The sequence below is a fragment of the Hippopotamus amphibius genome, chromosome 10 (assembly GCF_030028045.1).
Source record: "Hippopotamus amphibius kiboko isolate mHipAmp2 chromosome 10, mHipAmp2.hap2, whole genome shotgun sequence".
NCBI lineage: Eukaryota > Metazoa > Chordata > Mammalia > Artiodactyla > Hippopotamidae > Hippopotamus > Hippopotamus amphibius.
The window spans coordinates 61,898,402-61,917,237 of record NC_080195.1 but is presented as its reverse complement, the minus strand read 5'-3'; the positions used below and the strand labels follow the sequence as shown (position 1 = coordinate 61,917,237).

The 18,836-nt window shown below is 38.2% G+C and overlaps 1 protein-coding gene across 1 annotated transcript in view; it reads right to left on the bottom strand.

Moving 5' to 3' along the window:
- Nucleotides 1-18,836, bottom strand: part of MORC1 (MORC family CW-type zinc finger 1) — a 342,077-nt gene that overhangs the window by 72,662 nt on the left and 250,579 nt on the right. The window contains 3 exon segments of the mRNA XM_057697690.1: nucleotides 6,458-6,596; nucleotides 11,346-11,451; nucleotides 15,517-15,645. Of these exon segments, the coding sequence (XP_057553673.1) occupies nucleotides 6,458-6,596; nucleotides 11,346-11,451; nucleotides 15,517-15,645 (374 nt within the window).

Here is an 18,836-nt window from a genome sequence, read left to right as displayed (position 1 = left end):
CAAGAATATATGCAGAAGGTTTTAAGTCTAACCTACATAACTTCAACCAATCCAATGAAAAATATTTATTATCTTTGTACCTATTTGTGAAGAATTCTGCATAAATCAAATTGTTCCTTCAACCCTTCACTTGTTGACTGGTTAACCCCTACTATGTAAAAGGTCCAGGCCTAGCTGTTGTTCGGAATGCAAAGATGAATAAAAATGGTTCCTTCTTTCAAAAATCTTACAGTTGAATATAGGAGACAGATCAGATACACAACTAACTATAGTACCAGGTAGAAAGTGACACATGCTCTTGAGAAAGACACACATTGAGGGCAAAGGGAACTGGAAGGAAGGAGATATTTTTACAGGTAGGGAAATGAGAGAAGACTTCATACAGCAATGACATTAGTTCTGGATCTTGGAGGACTGGGGAAGGGGCAGAGGTCACTTCGGACAAAATGGCAGGAACGAAGGCACCCAGCAGCATGGAAGTGGAGAACGCAGATAAGGAAGATGGCGCAGTTCAGTGGGAGAATCCTGCAGAAGGGCAGAGATTAACTCCAAAAAAAGGACTAGTGTCAGATTAGAGAGAACCTGAACTATGGCTCCCGATGAGAAATAATCATTAATCAGAAAAGATTAACCCAGAAAGATCTAGAGAACACATAAGCAACATGGCACATTTGCACAAATGTATTGGTTACATAAATATACTACCCATTAACTTATACACAAATGGGTAAATATAGAGTAGGCTTCATTCAGGGAATCAAGTTATCACCTGGCTTTTAATGATTTGAAGTCATTAAGTGGATCTGAAGTGATACCAAAAATCCCTGAATGAAATGGACCTAAAACTACACTGTGTGCATGATTATGACATAGTTGTCCTGTCGTACAATAGAAGGTAAAAGAGATTGTAAATTGTGAGCTAGAACTGAGAAAGAGGCAAAAGTGAAGACTGGAAAGCCCTCAAATGCAGAGGACTTGACTCTGTAACTCTACCTTATGGTTTTAAAATTACTGTCTAGGTTTACTGAAAAACAGAATAACCATTATCTAGATGATAGGCCAATTAGCAGCTAAACAATCAAGAGTGACAATGAAAATGAAAATGCTTCCTTGCTTGGCCAGCAGGTGGCACTTGTCACTCGATATAGAAAACAGCAGGTGATGAGGGATGAGGGGAAACGTGGAGTTAGGAATTCATCTACTCAGAAAAAAGAAAAAGCAGAACGGGCTATTCCAGAAGCACAATTTATAAGGAGGCTGTTGGCTTGCTGACCCAGCTTATCAATTACATCTTGGATTTCAGCCCTCCTATTAGGTTTTACACGTTTCCCTTAACAAATACAATTTGCATTATAACAGCTTGTTGCCTTTGTAAGTGTTCTCATAACACTTTTGTCTGTATTTATCATATGACACTGTGAGCACACTGGTGCTGGAATTAGGCAAAAGGAAACAAAGTCCAGCTTCACCATTTAAACATGTATGACTGATTCAAGTTGCTGAATTTCTCTGATATTCACTCCTCTTCTGATGTTATAGTTGATATAACTAGCTGTAATGTGTGGGGATTAAATATGATACCATCTGTGGAAATGACAGCTTTGGGCCTAGCAATTTCATTTTCTCCTAGAGTACAAGATCTAATCATTGAGGTACCTCTTCTACCAGAAAAGTTGTCTGACTCACTGTGAATATTCTCTAACTAGGGCATCCTGTGGGTGGGGGACCTAGAATTTAGACTTTGTCACTCTACATACAGTAGGGTGTATGAGGGGTGGAGAAGAGGCTGTAGCTGCTGAATTCTGATACTAGTACCATAATGCTACCCTTCCTACCATTATTCTATCCCTTTTGGTTGCCACTGACACAAAGCCCAGAACCAAAGAATCTAAGGTCCAGAAAGGTCTTTGATTTACCAAGTTAATGCTTCATTTTTGCAGATCAGGATGCCTTCTGCCATTAAAGCTGAAATGCAAGAGAGTAAGAAACGGGGTATGCAGATTTAGGTCATTTTTATATTTGCTCCCCAGATTTAATCAATGGATAAGTGAACAGTGGTAGTGGGAGGCAGGAAGAGAGAACAGGAAGTAGGCAAACCATAATTTCATGGTGTGCAGCTCATTATTTCCTGGGCACCGTTAACAGACACAGTGGAATGGAAATATACTAGCTGTTACTTGATTTCCCAGTGGTGTCTATCCGACACCTAAATCGCATCTGCACTGAACCTGAATTACACCAATGCCCCGTTTTTCTAGCTTTCCCACCCTTCCTATGTCATAGTCTAACAGCACTTCCTCTAAAAGGCAATCAGAAAGAAAGTAAATTCTCACTGAACATTGCATGGTTTTGAGTCTTTTTTCTGGCATCAGGCAGCTATCACCAAATGAATTTCTGAATCCTTTCATGAATTATTTTTGTGAAAGGGGAACTGAGGTCAGCTTTCAGAGGTCCTCTATTCAGTAATTACCATATTTTATAATGAGTTACACAGTTTTTTAAAGACAGATATGTCCCACAAATGCTGTTTATTTTTAAAAATACACAAGTTTAGCGTGTAATTTAAAAGATTGGTTCCTTGAAGGAACAAGCCCATGTTCATCTCCAAGTCTTCATTTATAATGTTCGTCTCACCTGGAATGTCCTGTGCCTTCCCTTTATTTCCCCTAAATAGACTCCAAGATAAGTTAAATGCCACTTCCTCTATGAAACTTTTTTGAATGAAGCTGCCCTCACTGTCTCCTTGCAATAAACTTCTAATTTAGTTTCCACTCTGATCAGACAAGTAGTGAACTAGTACTGTCTTACAGTGTTGCTAATTTTTAAATAGCTGTCAGCCCTTGTCCTCAAAGGGACTGTATATTACCTGAGGGCATGTTTCATTTCATGATTCAACAACTATCTGTTGTGTACCTACTACATCCCAAGGGGTGTTTTCGATAACAGAGACAGTGAACAAAACCAAGCCCAGCCCTGCAGTCACGAGGCTTACGTTACTCTGTTCCCCACCATGCCTAGCACGGGACAGATCCAAGGGCAAGTATGTGTTCCATGACCACTTCAAAATTAACTGGTTGCCCGTGATTAGGTGACCCCTCACCAAACTCTTCCTTGACTACCACAAAAAGAGGGTCAGTGAAAGGCCCTGAATGCTGGAGGTGTATTAAAGATGGAAGAATGGGGACTTCCCTGGTGGTCCAGTGGTTAAGAATCCATGCTTCTACTGAAGGGGGCACGGGTTCGATCCCTGGTTGGGAAACTAAGATTCCACATGCCAGGCAATGCAGAGAAGAAGGAAAGAAAGAGAGAGAGAAAGAGAGAGAGAGAGAGAAAGAGAGAGAGAAAGAAAGAAAGAAAGAAAGAAAGAAAGAAAAAGAAAGACAGACAGACAGAAAGATGCAAGGTTTATTTTCACAAAATGGGGGAGGGGAGGATTGTGAAGAGTCTTCACGTCCTTTTTTTTTTTTATTTTTTATTTTTTAATTTTTTTTTAAATTATTTTTTTGGGGGTACACCAAGTTCAATCATCTGTTTTTATACACATATCCCCGTATTCCCTCCCTTCCTTGACCCCCCCCCTTGAGTCCCCCTCACATTCCCCACCCCAGTCCTCTAAGGCATCTTCCATCCTCGAGTTGGACTCCCTTTGTTATACAACAGCTTCCCACTGACTATCTATTTTACAGTTGGTAGTATATATATGTCTGTGCTACTCTCTCACTTCGACTCAGTTTCCCCTTCACCCCCCGCCCCCTCCCATACCTCGAGTTCTCCAGTCCATTCTCTGTATCTGCGTCCTTGTTCTTGTCACTGAGTTCATCAGTACCATTTTTAGATTCCGTATATGTGAGTTAGCATACAATATTTGTCCTTCTCTTTCTCACTTACTTCACTCTGTATGACAGATTGTAGTTCTATCCACCTCATTACATATAGCTCCATCTCATCCCTTTTTATAGCTGAGTAATATTCCATTGTGTATATGTGCCACATCTTCTTTATCCATTCATTTGTTGATGGGCATTTAGGTTGCTTCCATGTCCTGGCTATTGTAAAGAGTGCTGCAATAAACATTATGGTACATGTTTCTTTTGCGATTATGGTTTTCTTTGGGTATATGCCCAGAAGTGGGATTACTGGATCATATGGTAGTCCTATTTGTAGTTTTTTAAGGAACCTCCAAATTGTTTTCCATAGTGGCTGTACCAACTTACAGTTCCACCAACAGTGCAGGAGAGTTCCCTTTTCTCCACACCCTCTCCAACATTTGTTATTTCCAGATTTTGTGATGATGGACATTCTGATGGTGCTGGGAAAATTGGACAGCAACATGTAAAAGAATGAAATTAGAACACTTCCTAACACCATACACAAAAATAAACTCCAAATGGATTAAAGACCTACATGTAAGGCCAGACACTAGAAAACTCCTAGAGGAAAACAAAGGCAGAACACTCTATGACATACATCAAAGCAAGATCCTTTTTGACCCACCTCCTAGAATCATGGAAATAAAATCAAGAATAAACACATGGGACCTCATGAAACTTCAAAGCTTTTGCACAGCAAAAGAAACCATAAACAAGACTAAAAGGCAACCCTCAGAATGGGAAAAAATAGTTGCCTACGAAACAATGGACAAAGGATTAACCTCCAAAATATACAAGCAGCTCATGCAGCTTCATACCAAAAAAGCAAATAACCCAATCCACAAATGGGCAGAAGACCTAAATAGACATTTCTCCAAAGAAGACATACAGATGGCCAACAAACACATGAAAAGATGCTCAACATCACTCATCATCAGAGAAATGCAAGTCAAAGCCACAATGAGGTATCACCTCACACCGATCAGAATGGCCATCATCACAAAATCTGGAAATTAACGTCCTTTAAACTGGTGGGAGCATGTTTCTATTTAAATCCTGCTAAACTTCTTTGTTTATATCTGAAACAGACTGAATCTATAAACCTGGCTCAAATTTTTATGAAAAAATCAACTACCAAGAAAGAAAGAACAAGTAGAATGGGTGGCCCAAATCTGTCACTCCATCAGCCTCCATCAAAACCTCTACCTCGATGATAAATAAAACATCCAATTCCAAACAAAAACAAAGGTAATTAAGACTTCATGATAGGCACCATCACTATCCAAGGGTCAGCTCTGACCTCGATAAGAAAAAAAAATATCCCGAGACTGCAATAAAGACAAAATCAATTCAGGATGTGCTGAATGCCTTCACGAAGCTACAAGAAGTGGTAAGCAAAATAAGAAAAAAAAAAGATTATTTCACATTGAAAAGATCTGAATTCACCTAATTGTTTACTGAAATAACCACAGGTGGTGATATCTCTGCGTCTGACCTGTTATCAAACCCACAAACTAGATGCTCTAAGAATTGTAAACAGTGAAGCCACTTTTAGGGATTGAAGAATATTTAGGAGAATATGTTTCCCAATAACTCTCAGTATCTTCCCAAAAGAAATCCTGAGACTCCAGGCTAAAAGGGGAGATCATTATCCCAGGTAGTGGCTGACCTGCCTGGCAGAGCCCCAGCAAGGGGGAGAGGTAAGAAGATGAAGCTGGGGTAGGAAAGAAAGTTTATCTTCTAAGAACCCAGGAATACATGTGATAATCAGGTGGTATGCCTGGGTGTCTTAATTCCCACCCAGGAAGGCAATTTTCTATTCAAATAAGCATTTTATTTCCTGACATCTACACAGGAGCCAACACATCTGGACATATGCTGCTGACCTCCTCAATTTCTATTTGAGGAGCTTGACAGGCTACACAATTAAAAAATGCTGAATTTGGGTGCTAAATCTACAAACAGAGATGTAATTAATTTATTAAGAGATTAAAACAATAATTCTGCATGCCACTTTATCTTTCACTTGCAATTATCATGATTATCTACATTTACTAATAGTAATATTTTATTTATTGAATTTTACAGTTAAATATGACTTTAAGTTGCTGTACTAATAGGCTAATATTTTAAAAGAATAACTCTTTATCTCAAAAATCCACCCTCAGGGAAGAAGCCTAATGAAATAAAAAGAGCCTAATCTTTGGAGTCATTTACACCTGTGCCCTAAACTTGATCCTGTGACCTTCAACATGCTGATGACCTCTACAAGGCTGTACGCACATCCTAGAGTGGAAATATATTCCCCTTTTCCTCACACACACTGTTGTGGAGATGGACTTAGATACCTTGTATAAAATATAGTATTATTTGGAGAAGTCCTCTCCCTTTCTGGAGCCCTGGAGTATCTGTGATCACCTCTAGAACAGTCCTCAGACCCAAAATTAAAAGCAGGTGACAAAAAAAGACAAAAAAAAAAAAAAAGGCTACATGTTTTACTTGGGTAAACCACATCAGTCAATTTGCACACACAGAATCAACAGCTCAAGAGTCTGGGTAGGTTTTGGAAAGAATTACTAACAACTCACCTGTCGATGTGGTTCTGCCAGTTGGTTCTGATACCTCTGGACTGACTCTTGAAGTTGCTTGTCTTTCTCATTTTTTGATGGTGATACTGTGCTTGTAGTGCCCAGGGGGATGGAAGGTAGACGTTGTGTCTGATGACAACTTTTCACAATCAACAAGCACAAGAGATAACATCAGGAGGAAATATAAAACTATTTACTGTCCATAAAAGATGATTTACTCCTACAAGGAGTAACTCTTGGGGCTTATATCCAAAACTCAAACGCAGCATTGCTCAAGTAGAGCATTATATAGAGAATTTGGGTAATACATGACCTTAAATCTCCAACTTGCTTGGAAAAGAGCTTAATGGAAAATGTGGAGGGTAGTATATATGTATGAGAATGGGAGAATATTCATTATTTCCTAATGTTTCATTTATCTTGCATTATCATGAAATGAGGCCTTTTGCAAAAATGTTTTTTAGATTATCGAAGCTTATCTCATTACTACCAAGTGTTCCCCCCCCCCCAAAAAAAAACTGGACTAGAAGTCTACATGTCTTTGTAAAATACACCAAATAATCCTGCTTCTGAAACATACGGATCCTTTGTTTGATGACTCAGAACCACTGTGAAGACCAGTGACTACCATGGTGGCAGGCAGTACTCCGTGGTCGCCTCGGGGGTTATGGGGCCACGTAGTGGAGCCCTTCATCAAGCAGCCCCGTGGCCTGCTGCAGCATCCTAGCATCCTCCTCTCCCTGCTGCTGTCAGCGCACTGCTGCTGGAGGACACTGCTTCCCAGCCTTACTGATGTGCTGTCTCCAATCACTAGTGGGTTAATATACGTATTACATAATCAAGTAGAATTGTGTATAAATTGCAGTAAACAGGCTGTGCATGAGGGCACACATCTTTATGGTTACAAAAAATAGTAATGATTTCTGAGACATATGGTTGGGGAGGACTGAGGCCTTTTTTCTCCCCGCTACTTCTGGTTTCATGGCTGTGTTCTGGGGAGCTGAGCTAGCCAAACTAGCTCCCCAAACTGTTGGAAAATTGAGATATCATCTTATTCGCTTTGGTATGGAAGCTTGGCAGAGACAAGAATGGGATGTCCATTCCCTCTGGACATGGCCTCAGTTCAGGGTGTGGCTGGGGACATGCAGTCAAGGGGAAGGTGGGAACAAAATGCTGAGGTCAATTCTTAGAGCCTGCTCTACACAAACATTTTTTTTATCACTGGTAGGTACCAAAAAGAGCGGGAGGTATGTGTTATAAAATAAATGGGTGTTAGCTAGGAAAGGGAGGAAGAGGCTAGGAATAGAGAAAGGGACTTCTCCCACTTGAAACAGTATAGGGAAAGCAAAGCATATCATACCCACTATATTTCTCTATTTTTCAAGGCTGCAGCATTTATTTTTCTCGCCCCCACCAATCAAGAAGAGTGAGGACTACAAGCAAATCCAAGAACTACTGTGAAAAAACACTTAATTCCACCCACACATGGTATTTGTTTTTATTGCTATTTTCAAAGAAATATGGTAGATAAACAAATCGGGGGACACCTACCTATATATATACAACCACCTGCAGTGTTCATTTGAAGACATTTGTGAGGTGGTACCTACACAGGTTTCTATTTTATTTGAGAAAAGAAACTTGTGGCAGCAGTAAGTTTTTATTTAGAAAAGAGAAACCTCAAACATTTGATTAAAATGCAATCTATGAATTGTCCTCAAAGATTTTTAGAAACAAATTAAATTTTAATATGCAATACAAGCCACAGGTATTTTTTAACATCCTTTTCAAAATTCAGGCTTTTGGGTTTAGTCAAATGATAGACATCAGTTTTACCCTGCTGGTGATCCCTATTTTCAATACAGATAAATGCATAGAATGAATGTAATGGAAGGTTACTGATATTTATTTCTTGGGTACTGTGACAAAAATGTGTAGCCTCCCTCTGTGCTTAAGGTGGAAAACAAATAGAGGCTTTGGTGGTCTGAAGAAAATGGCTCCTTTGTACTCTGCCTGGGTCACCAATTCTAAACATTACCATTTGTAAAATGGTATGTTTTGTCACCATAAAGTATTTGTCTGGAATTAGGCTTCCTGAGATAAGGATCCCTTCGGAGAGTCAGTGGTGTAGTAAGACAGAAAGAGCACAGGTTTTGCAACAAAGTGCTTGGCTTCAAGTTTCAGGTTTAGGGAGGAATCCTGGACAGGTCACTGGACCTCCCTTAACTTCACTGTTTTCTCCTCTGAGAAATGGAGAAAGCTCACGTTGTTACTATAAAGATGAAACGGCATAATGTGTAACTGCTATGTAAGAGAGAGCTATTATTATGTTTCCTGCCCCAGTTCTGATTACACGGATATTCTTCACTCAAATGCTATTCACTGGCATTAACCCTGCTGACAACTGGCAATTAACTGCAGACAATAAACTGTATTTTCTGTAAGTACAGACAATGCCCCATTACTCTGTCCTTCCACTCATCAAATGTTGCCTAATAAATAACTATACTTCACTTCTCATCACTTTAACCCACTTATGTTATGTGATTCTATCCAAATCCAATAGCACATATATATCAGGGTCTTGATATTTAATGGCAGAGTTTCAAAGTATGCACCACCCACCAACCATATTGAATCAGAGGACTGAGCGCGGTCATCAGATCAACTCCTCTTCCCCTGGGAATCTTCATCTGCATGGCTATTATTGATCTTCCATAAAGGAAGTGTCAACGCTCAAGCAACTGCCCTTACAATCAGGAGTTTTTCTCTACAGCTCCCATTTTTAAATCTCTTGCTATCACTTTAAGCATATTTTTTGTCCTAATCTTTTCAGTGGAAATGAAATACAGATGGTCAAAATTATGTCAGTATATTTAAAGAATCAAAGACAAGAAATTATAAAAATAAGAAGATTTTTTGCATTTCAGGCTTTTAAGGTCCATCAGTTTTCTGTCAACATGGCAAATTTATCTTGCCTGTCATCACAAGTGGCAGTGTTTTGATGTGTAAAAGAGACAGAATTAATACAGCTCTGAAACTAATTTTACAATGTTCCATGATGGCATCACCACTTTCCAAGGAGAAGAGGGGCAAGCATGCCAATTCAAGAACAATGGTAAGATGGAGAAAAGAGAAGCTTAAAGGACAGATTCCCAGTTCTGTAGATCTGACAAGGCCTAAGACCAGGGTAAGAAGTCACAGACATATGGTTAAAATGTAGGGAGGAAAGTAAATCCTCATGGCTTGTTACTAAGGGGCCCCCAGTGACCAGGGACTTAGATTGTCCTTACAAGGGGCTCAGTTGGACCTAGAAAACATGCAGAAGGTACTATTATTACACTCCATTCTACATGACGGGAAGATGAGTTAAAGAGAGGTTATATCCTTTCTCCAAGGCTTCACAGGTTAAGGAGTCAGGAGTTAAACCCAGGCAGTCTGGCCCCAGAGTCTGAACTCTGAACACTATCCTACACTGTATGAAAGTGCTGAGCTCACAAAAAGTGATCAATAATATTAACTTTTTTTTTTTTTGACTGTTGGTGGTTTGGGCCAGTTTTATTTACATTTCCAAGCGCAAGTCTTTCCACACAGAAATTTGAAAAACAAAACCAAAACAACAACAGCAACAAAAAACTTCTTTTAAACAACACTTGGGTGAAAATAATGACAATTACAATGAAAACACTACCTATCAGACTATTCCTAATACTGAAACTGAGCCACCGCTGTGTTTCTATCTGGGAGATATTTAAGTTATAAGTTAGGACCAGAATCAGGTTGGGAGTCAGAAGACCTGGGTCAGTGGCTTCATGAACAGGCTTCTCAACCCCCATCTGGGCTTCAATTCCCACCTCTCTACAATGAAGAAGTGAGTCTAGATCAGTGTTTTATAATCATACTCCTTGGAGCTCTAGGCTTTTTACAGAGAGTTGGGGACAGAAATGAGAAGTGGATACCTCTGGCCCCCAGATTTCTCAGCCTCCAATTCAATCAGGACAGTTCTATTTTTATCTGATTTATATATTTGAGGTAACAGACAAATTTTATTTGGGGGGAAAAAAAAGGTTCTGCTGCAAATCAAAAAAGGGAGACTGAAAAACCCCTTGTGCCATGTGAAATCTAAGAGCTCCTGTCACCTCTGTCATTTTTCATTAATCTCTAAATATGAGTGACTTGGAGACTCCGGTGGAAGGGGTTTTAGTAGCAGTTTCTAAATGTTTTCCCCTTTCTAATTTTTTTCAATTGCTTTTTTTTTTTCAGGGCTGGATTAAAATAAACAAGAGTTATTACCCTAATGTCTGTATTAGTAGTATTGATCCATTTATCCAGGTCAAAGTACTTAGAATAAACTCCACAGAAATGCAATGTTTCACTTAAGGGTGCCTCCCGTTAAAGGGAGGTATTAACTCTTTTGCCCCCAAGGAAAAGAAGTAAGTCAAAAAGGGCTTGTAATAACATTGACATTCATCAATATGTAATTGATCTTTTTCCTGATATGACCTAAACAAAAAAAGCACATGGTCTAACAGTTTAGTGCCTCTAGAGACACCCTCTCGGTAAGACTCCTGCACAATAAGATTGTACCTTGCATGAAAATGAACTGCAAGGCAAAACTCTTAAACACCAGGGTGAAGTCTCCCACCAGTGGAAGCGCAGAGCTGCACATCCAACATTAAGAAAAAGTTATACCCAGGTCTCTTTTAACTTGATGGAAAAGAGCACGAACGAAATATCCTTCCAGAGGTGGCAAGGGGCTAGGAAGAATTAGAAGAGATGACAGCTACTAAGCTAAAATTTATCTATGGCTGACATTTTCCAGCTTCATACATATATATTTTAGGAATTAACAATGGATAAAGAATTTTATAAAACTATCAAAAATTACCTGTTTTCCAAGAGGTTAGGGTTATTAGCACAAATCCAGATGTCAGAAAACTCTTTTTCCTGATAATTAGTAGAGGGAGGCAAGACTCTCCAATTAAGGCAAAGATCTAAAATCATTAAAACAAAACAACATACAAGAAAGACCACAATCAGAAGTGAATCTAATACAGTGAGATTGCTGCATATACCGAAAACAGTTGCATATAACGAAAAGGTTGCATATACTGAAAGTATGAGGTATCTTTCAATCCAAAGACAAGTGAATCCTTGATCATATACCATTATACTTGATGGCACAAATAGTTCAGGATTCTATGAGCTACCCTAGGACGCCATCAAGAAATTATTATTGTTGTTGCTGTTATTATTATTATTGCCATTAATGCTTAAGTTCTTTCCAGTTGGTTTCTAACGGTTTGAGGCAACAGAATCTTAAGTTAATAGGTCCCTCTTCACCTCTTCTCAAACCACGTGAAGAAAAATGGGAGAGTGTCCTGACCTATTATCTATCTACCAACAACACCACTGTTCATCTCCAACCACATGACTAACATAACAAGGAAAATCAAGCTCTCTCTACCATTTACACAGTTCCTTGTTCTGCAATTTTTTTTTTTCACAGCTCTTATCCCACTCTCCAGTCTACAGTTCTTGACTTCTTTATCCCTTCTCCCTTTCAGTCCCTCCTGGTTTTTAGGACTAAGGCACTCTACTTTCCCCACACTATTCCTCACTTTAATCCTGAATTCCCTCAAGACCCACTGCTAATGGCTGTTGGGTAAATACTTCCCTCTGCTCATATAAGATGAAGGCAGTTTACACAATGGTTAAGAATCTGAATAGCCCCGAAAATTAAAGTTATGGCAAACTCACTCATTTTTGTAATTCCCACAAGCAATATCTACATCTCACTGAATCCAGCAACACAACAGCAAGCAGTGGTTTTTTTTTTTTTAATTTATTTATTATTATTTTTTTAAGGTACACCAAGTTCAATCATCTGTTTTTATACACATATCCCCGTATTCCCTCCCTCCCTCGACTCCCCCCCACCCTCCCCGTCCCAGTCCTCTAAGGCATCATCCACCCTCGAGTTGAACTCCCTTTGTTATACAGCAACTTCCCACTGGCTATCTATTTTACAGTTGGTACTATATATATGTCTATGCTACTCTCTCACTTTGTCTCAGCTTCCCCTTCACCCCCTGCCCCCTCAAACCTCGAGTACTCCAGTCCATTGTCTGTATCTGCATCCTTGTTCTTGTCTTGTCACTGAGTTCATCAGTACCATTTTTAGATTCCGTATATATGAGTTAGCATACAATATTTGTCCTTCTCTTTCTGACTTACTTCACTATGTATGACAGACTCTAGGTCTATCCACCTCATTACATATAGCTCCATCTCATTCCTTTTTATAGCTGAGTAATATTCCATTGTATACATATGCCACATCTTCTTTATCCATTCATTTGTTGATGGGCATTTAGGTTGCTTCCATGGCTATTGTAAATAGTGCTGCAATAAACATTATGGTACATGTTTCTTTTGGGATTATGGTTTTCTTTGGGTATATGCCCAGTAGTGGGATTACTGGATCATATGGTAGTTCTATTTGTAGTTTTTTAAGGAACCTCCAAACTGTTTTCCATAGTGGCTGTACCAACTTACATTCCCAGCAACAAAGCACTGGTTTTTAACAGAGTAACCCTCACATTAAATAAAACCATCATAGACTATATTGTACAGTTATATTGCTAACTTTCCTTTGAAATATAAAATACTTTAAGCTTTTTTTTGGTCAAAATTGGTAACATCTTAATACAAATAAAAAGCTTTTTGTGGTTGTAATATTTAGCTTATAAATCATTCAAACTAAAGTGAAAGGTTACCAGGTCATTGTTAATAACTTAGTCTATTAAGAACATATGTATTTTTGTAAAGGAAAAGCACTTTTAGATATTAAGTTGGTACTATATGTCTGTTTTGCAGAAATAAAATGCTGCTTAGAGATTCTCTTTAAATATTTTTATTTTTGTGCTCAAATCTATTTTCTGTTGATCTATGGAATGTTCTGTACAAAGCGGTATGGCTGTACTGTTGGGCTAGATACTTCTGTTTCTTAAAATCTGGACTTAGCCAAGTATATTTGACCATATTAAAAATAGTATCTTTATTATTAAAAATTTGATTGCCAAAAAAAGAAAGAATCTAAATAGCTGCACAATGACTACTTCTGTAATTTAAGAAAAATTACTTCTCTATGTTTCAGGACCATCATCTGTGAAAAGAGATTAATATTAGTATTTACCTAAAAGGGTTCGTGAGGATTATATGACATAATAATAATGATAAAGGCCAACACTGCTAGGTATTATCTGTGATGGTTATTTTCATGTGTCAATTTGATGGGGCCAAGGGGTGCCCAGATATTTGGTCAAACATTATTCTGAGTGTATTTGTGAGGGTGTTTTGGATGAGATTATCATTTCAGTTGGTAGAATGAGTAAAGCACGCTGTCTTCCCTAATACAGGTGGGCCTCAACACATTAGTTGAAGGCCTGAATAGAGAAGAAAAATAAACAGCTGACCCTCTCGCAAGTAAGAAGAAACTTCTTCCTGACTGTCTTTAACTGAGATATCAGTTTTTCCCTCCCTTCATACTAGAACTAAAACATCGGCTCTTTCTGGGTATTGAGGCTGTCAACATTTAGATTGGAACTACATTATCAGGTCTCCTGGTTCTCAGGCCTTAAGACTCAAACTGGAATTAAACCAATGGCTTTCCTGGGCCCTCAGCTTGCTGACTACAGATCTTGGGACTTGTCAGCCTCCTTACTCGTGTGAGCCAATTCCCTATAATTAATATCTATCTGTCCATCCATCCATAAATCTATCTATCCTATTGGTTCTCTCTCTCTGGAGAACCCTAATACACTATCCTAAGCACTTAGTAAACTTTGCATGTGTTAATTAACCGTATTTTCACAAAACTTCATGATGTAACTATAAACACTAACCTCATTTTATAAGTAAGAAACCTGAGGCTTAGAGAAGTTAAGGAATTTTTCCCAATTTCACACAGCTCTCAGGTCCTGGAGACTGGATTCTGGGAGTACCTTGCCCATATCAAAAGCACTGTCATTTTTAGCCAGTAATGTTATCAACCAGTAGGTTGTTGCATATAGTCATCAATTTCCTCAGTTATACCTTCTAAGTATCTGTTGTGTTTGCTCCTCTTAAATCTCACTGCCATGCCTTTATTCAGACATTTACAATTTCTCACCTGGACCCTGGATTATACCAGTAGTCTCATCAGAGTTCTGACCCAACCTTTGCCCCAGTCCTGCTCCAAATCATCATGCACTGAGCTGCCAGAGCAACCTTACTACAAGTGACAACTAACCAGTCAGGTCCTCTTGGACCATCCCAGGATCAAGGCTGGGAAAGGGTTCCCTTGGCCCTATGTAATAGCTACAGTGTGATTTTTTGTTTGCTTGACTGCCTCCCCTACTGGATGGCAGATTCCCTGCAGACAGCAGAGACACATAATAAGTGTTCAATGCTTCAATGATATTCCTCTCCTTCAGAAAAACTTCCAATGCCTCTCCATTGCTAATTAAAGTAAAAACTCCTTATCCTGCCATTCAAGGCTGTTTAACATGTTCACTTACCTAATAGTTTTGTCTTTTATTACTTATTCATCATTCATTCATTCATTCATTCAGTAGTCAACTAAGCACCTACTACTATTTAACATAGTGTTAAGTATTAAAAATAGAAAAATGACTGTTTCTGTTATCCACCACAAAAATATGAGCTGAAGTGTACACCTGATATTAACACACATTTCCAGCTACATCTCTGCTCTTCAAGGGTCTACTTTAAAGACCACAGCTCTGTCATGAAGCCTCACTTTAATCTCATCCTCTCCCCTTCCTTTGAACCCTCAGAGAACTCTGGGCCTCTTTTATGTCATTCACATTATTCTCACCTCTATCACAATTAATTTCATGCTCATCTTAACCTTTCTCCTAAACCCTGATCTCTCTGAAAGCAAGAACCCTGTCTTACCCACCTTTATCTTCCTCATGCCCTGTTTTTTAATACAACGACTTGCATGTTCGGTTTTCACTAAAAGTTTGCTAATTGGAATGGAATTTAACACGCACCACACTGAATGATGAATGGGATGGCCATGGCTAGTCTTCTTTGATATTGAATAGAATCTGAAGATTTCTCCATGTCCTCATTATTTTGGCATCCAAATTCATTCCAAAACAATGTTAGATTTCTATTACCTAAAAAAAAGAAGGAAAAAAAGCAGGCAGAGAATAATGAAAGAAAATAAAATCAATAAGATCAAGGTGATAAGCAAATGGAAATTTGGATATAAACATATATATACACACAATATGATCTCAAATATGTAAAAACTAATACATAAACAGAAATAGGCGATTAAAATATTTAACATTGGCTTCCTCTGAGTATGGGTGAAATTTTTCCTGCTTTACACTTTCTTGCATTTTTCCAAACTATATATAATAAATATGCAATATCTTTATAATAAAACCAAACACAATTGCAGTTATAAAAATATTTACATACTTTCATTGTTGCAATAAAATACACTGACACTTAAAACTTTTTTCTTAAGTCCTCTAGGAGGGATTATACTGATTAAACATAAAAGCCACCCTTAAGACTACTGATACAAATATTTATCATCTTGTCTCATAGGTGGAGTTTCTATTTTATCTCTAGTTCCCTTCTCTTCCGTCTCTATTGTTTATGCCCTACCCTTGCCCCATATTCTAAACTCCTTCCTTGCTTGGAAACTGCACTTGTCATGAAGGCCCATTCAGGAGTCCTCCTTAAGAGGCTGTGTTCTTATCCATTGATCCAGCAATCACACTGCTAGGAATCTTCCCTACAAATATACAGCACAATGGCCATATATGAGGGTGAGTCAAAAATTATCTGTATTCCTGTTATATTAAAATTTCTGTAAATTCTACAGCCAGAGTGTGGATAATTTTTGACTCACTCTCGTATACCATAGCACTGTTTGAACAGGGAAAAACAAAAAACAAAACCCTGAAAACAAGTTAAAAGCCTAGAATGGGGAATTGACAAATCTCATTTCCAAACAAGGGAACATTAGGTAAACTTTAAAACAGGAAGTTAGAGCTAAATATATTATTGCATCAAGATCTCCAAGATAAAGTTTTAATAATAATTTTTTAAAAAGATATAAAACAGCAAACCTAGTATAATCAACTTTTGTAATGCAGAAAAAGCATATACATATAAAATTTTGAAAAACACACTTTTCTTTTCCTAAAAGGACACAAAAGAAAGTTTTAATAGTGGATGCCATTGGAGAAAGGACAGAGGTAGAGAGGAAGGCAGGGGAAGGTACTTTCACTTTTCTGTTTTTACTTTCTGAACACTTTGAGTATTTTTACGTGTGCATGTATTACTTTAAAAATATTTTTGGAAAAAAGAATCCACATTTATCATTCCAATATGGTAACCAACTGGCAATACAGAATATTTCATCAATGTACAAAGTTAAAAAAGTAAGGTTCTAAAATATATACCTTGGAAATAAAATACATGAAATATGGCCAGCCTTACATCAACCTTAACATATGACTGTGTAATCCATACAAAATACCAAAAAATGTTTTTAACCTTCCTATACCTGTTAAAATTTAGGTTCAGAATGCTATGTGCCTTTAAGACCAGCAAGGAAGGAACTCTGTCTTCAAAAGGAGTATTGCAATCTGGCTGGGCTGAAGACTACCCTCACAAATTCCCTGGTCTTCTACCCTACTTTTTCAAAAAATCTCTACCAGCTCTTGCCTTGGATTTCCCTTTGGATTCTGCTTCATTGGGCTTTTCTCAACTCAGACTTTTGATTTTCTGTTCTTTGCTCAGAAGTGGTATTGGCCCAGCCCAGACTCCACTTTTTTGCTGCACACCAGATCTTGAAATACTCTTACGTGCCTGGACAGGGCTGATGAGACCTTGTTCTCCGATTTCTACATGAACTACTCAGTTCTTACTATGTCAAGGCAGGAAGTGCTGTAGATTAGTCAGGTGACTTGGAGTGCTGTCTACCACAGATTTACTGTGTCATTGTGGGAAGCCAGTAAATTTTCTTAACCATAAAGTGAGTGTTTACGATAACTTGCCTTACATGGTTATCACTAAGAATAAATATGAAGGTGTATTAAAAACAATAGTGCTGTGCAGAAATTTAAGTTGCTGCTGTATTGTATTTGTTTTCTCTCTAAATGTTCCTTCCCCAAGAAGACCTCACTTTCTCAAAAAAGGAACTGTGCATGCATCACTTTGCATGCCCTCAATTCAGAGCTCAGCAACCTGCACCTAACAAGCTCTCAAAAAATGTCGATGCCATTCTTGACAAAATAGCTCATTAATATGTTTGGGATAAAATGAAAGTGAAATAATATCTCTCCCTGAAAACATTAACTAATTACAGTTAAAACAACCCAGCAAACTTATAAAACGAATATCAACTGTGAACTCCAACATAAACATTTTAAGAGTGGTAAAACTACTAGGATGTTAGAAACACAGCCACATGCCTCTCAAGGGTAGGGTGATACCCACTCCGTGATCACATCACTCATAATGCGTACACATTACATTTCAGTTCACTTTATGTCTATTTTCCCTCCAGAAAGTGAAATTCTTGAAGACAATGGCTATGTTTAGGATCTTTTCAGCAGCTGACACTTAGAGCTAAATGTTTACTTATAAGACTAAATAACACTAAAGAATTACTGGCTGTCAAAGATATAAATGAAAACATTCAGTAGCCCAACACCTAATGACCAGGACTGATAGAAGATATTATACTATTCAAAGCTGACATCAGGACAAAGGAAACAACCAGAGATATTCAATCTGGGGATCAGAAATGGCTTCTCCTAACTTCCAATGGAACTCTGACTTTTTTTTTTCCTTCAGAGAGAAGCTACTCCAATATGCACAATTTATAATATGTTATTAAAACAAATTTCTATGGAGTGGACCGTGAAGACTAGGAAGATGCTTCAGCAAGTGGATAAGTTGACCAGAGAAACAGCAGGGGGAGGAAACATACCACACCAGTTTCTGTTTTCTTTCCTATGTTAGTCTGTAGAGATTCATACAACTATCTTGAGAAAAAAATTCCTCTCATACAAGGGAACCCCCCAAAGCTATCCGTGGATTTTTCAGCAGAAGCCTTGTAGATCAGGCAAGAGTGGGATAATATAATCAAAGTACTGAAAGAAAAATAACCTCCCAACCATGAATACACTACCTGTATCAAAGCCATCCTTCAGAAATGAGAGAGAAAGAATTTCCCAAACAAACAAAGGCTCAGGGAGTTCATTACTAGATCTGCTTACAAAATGTGAAAATATATTGGGACTTCCCTGGTGGTGGCACAGTGGTTAAGAATCTGCCTGCC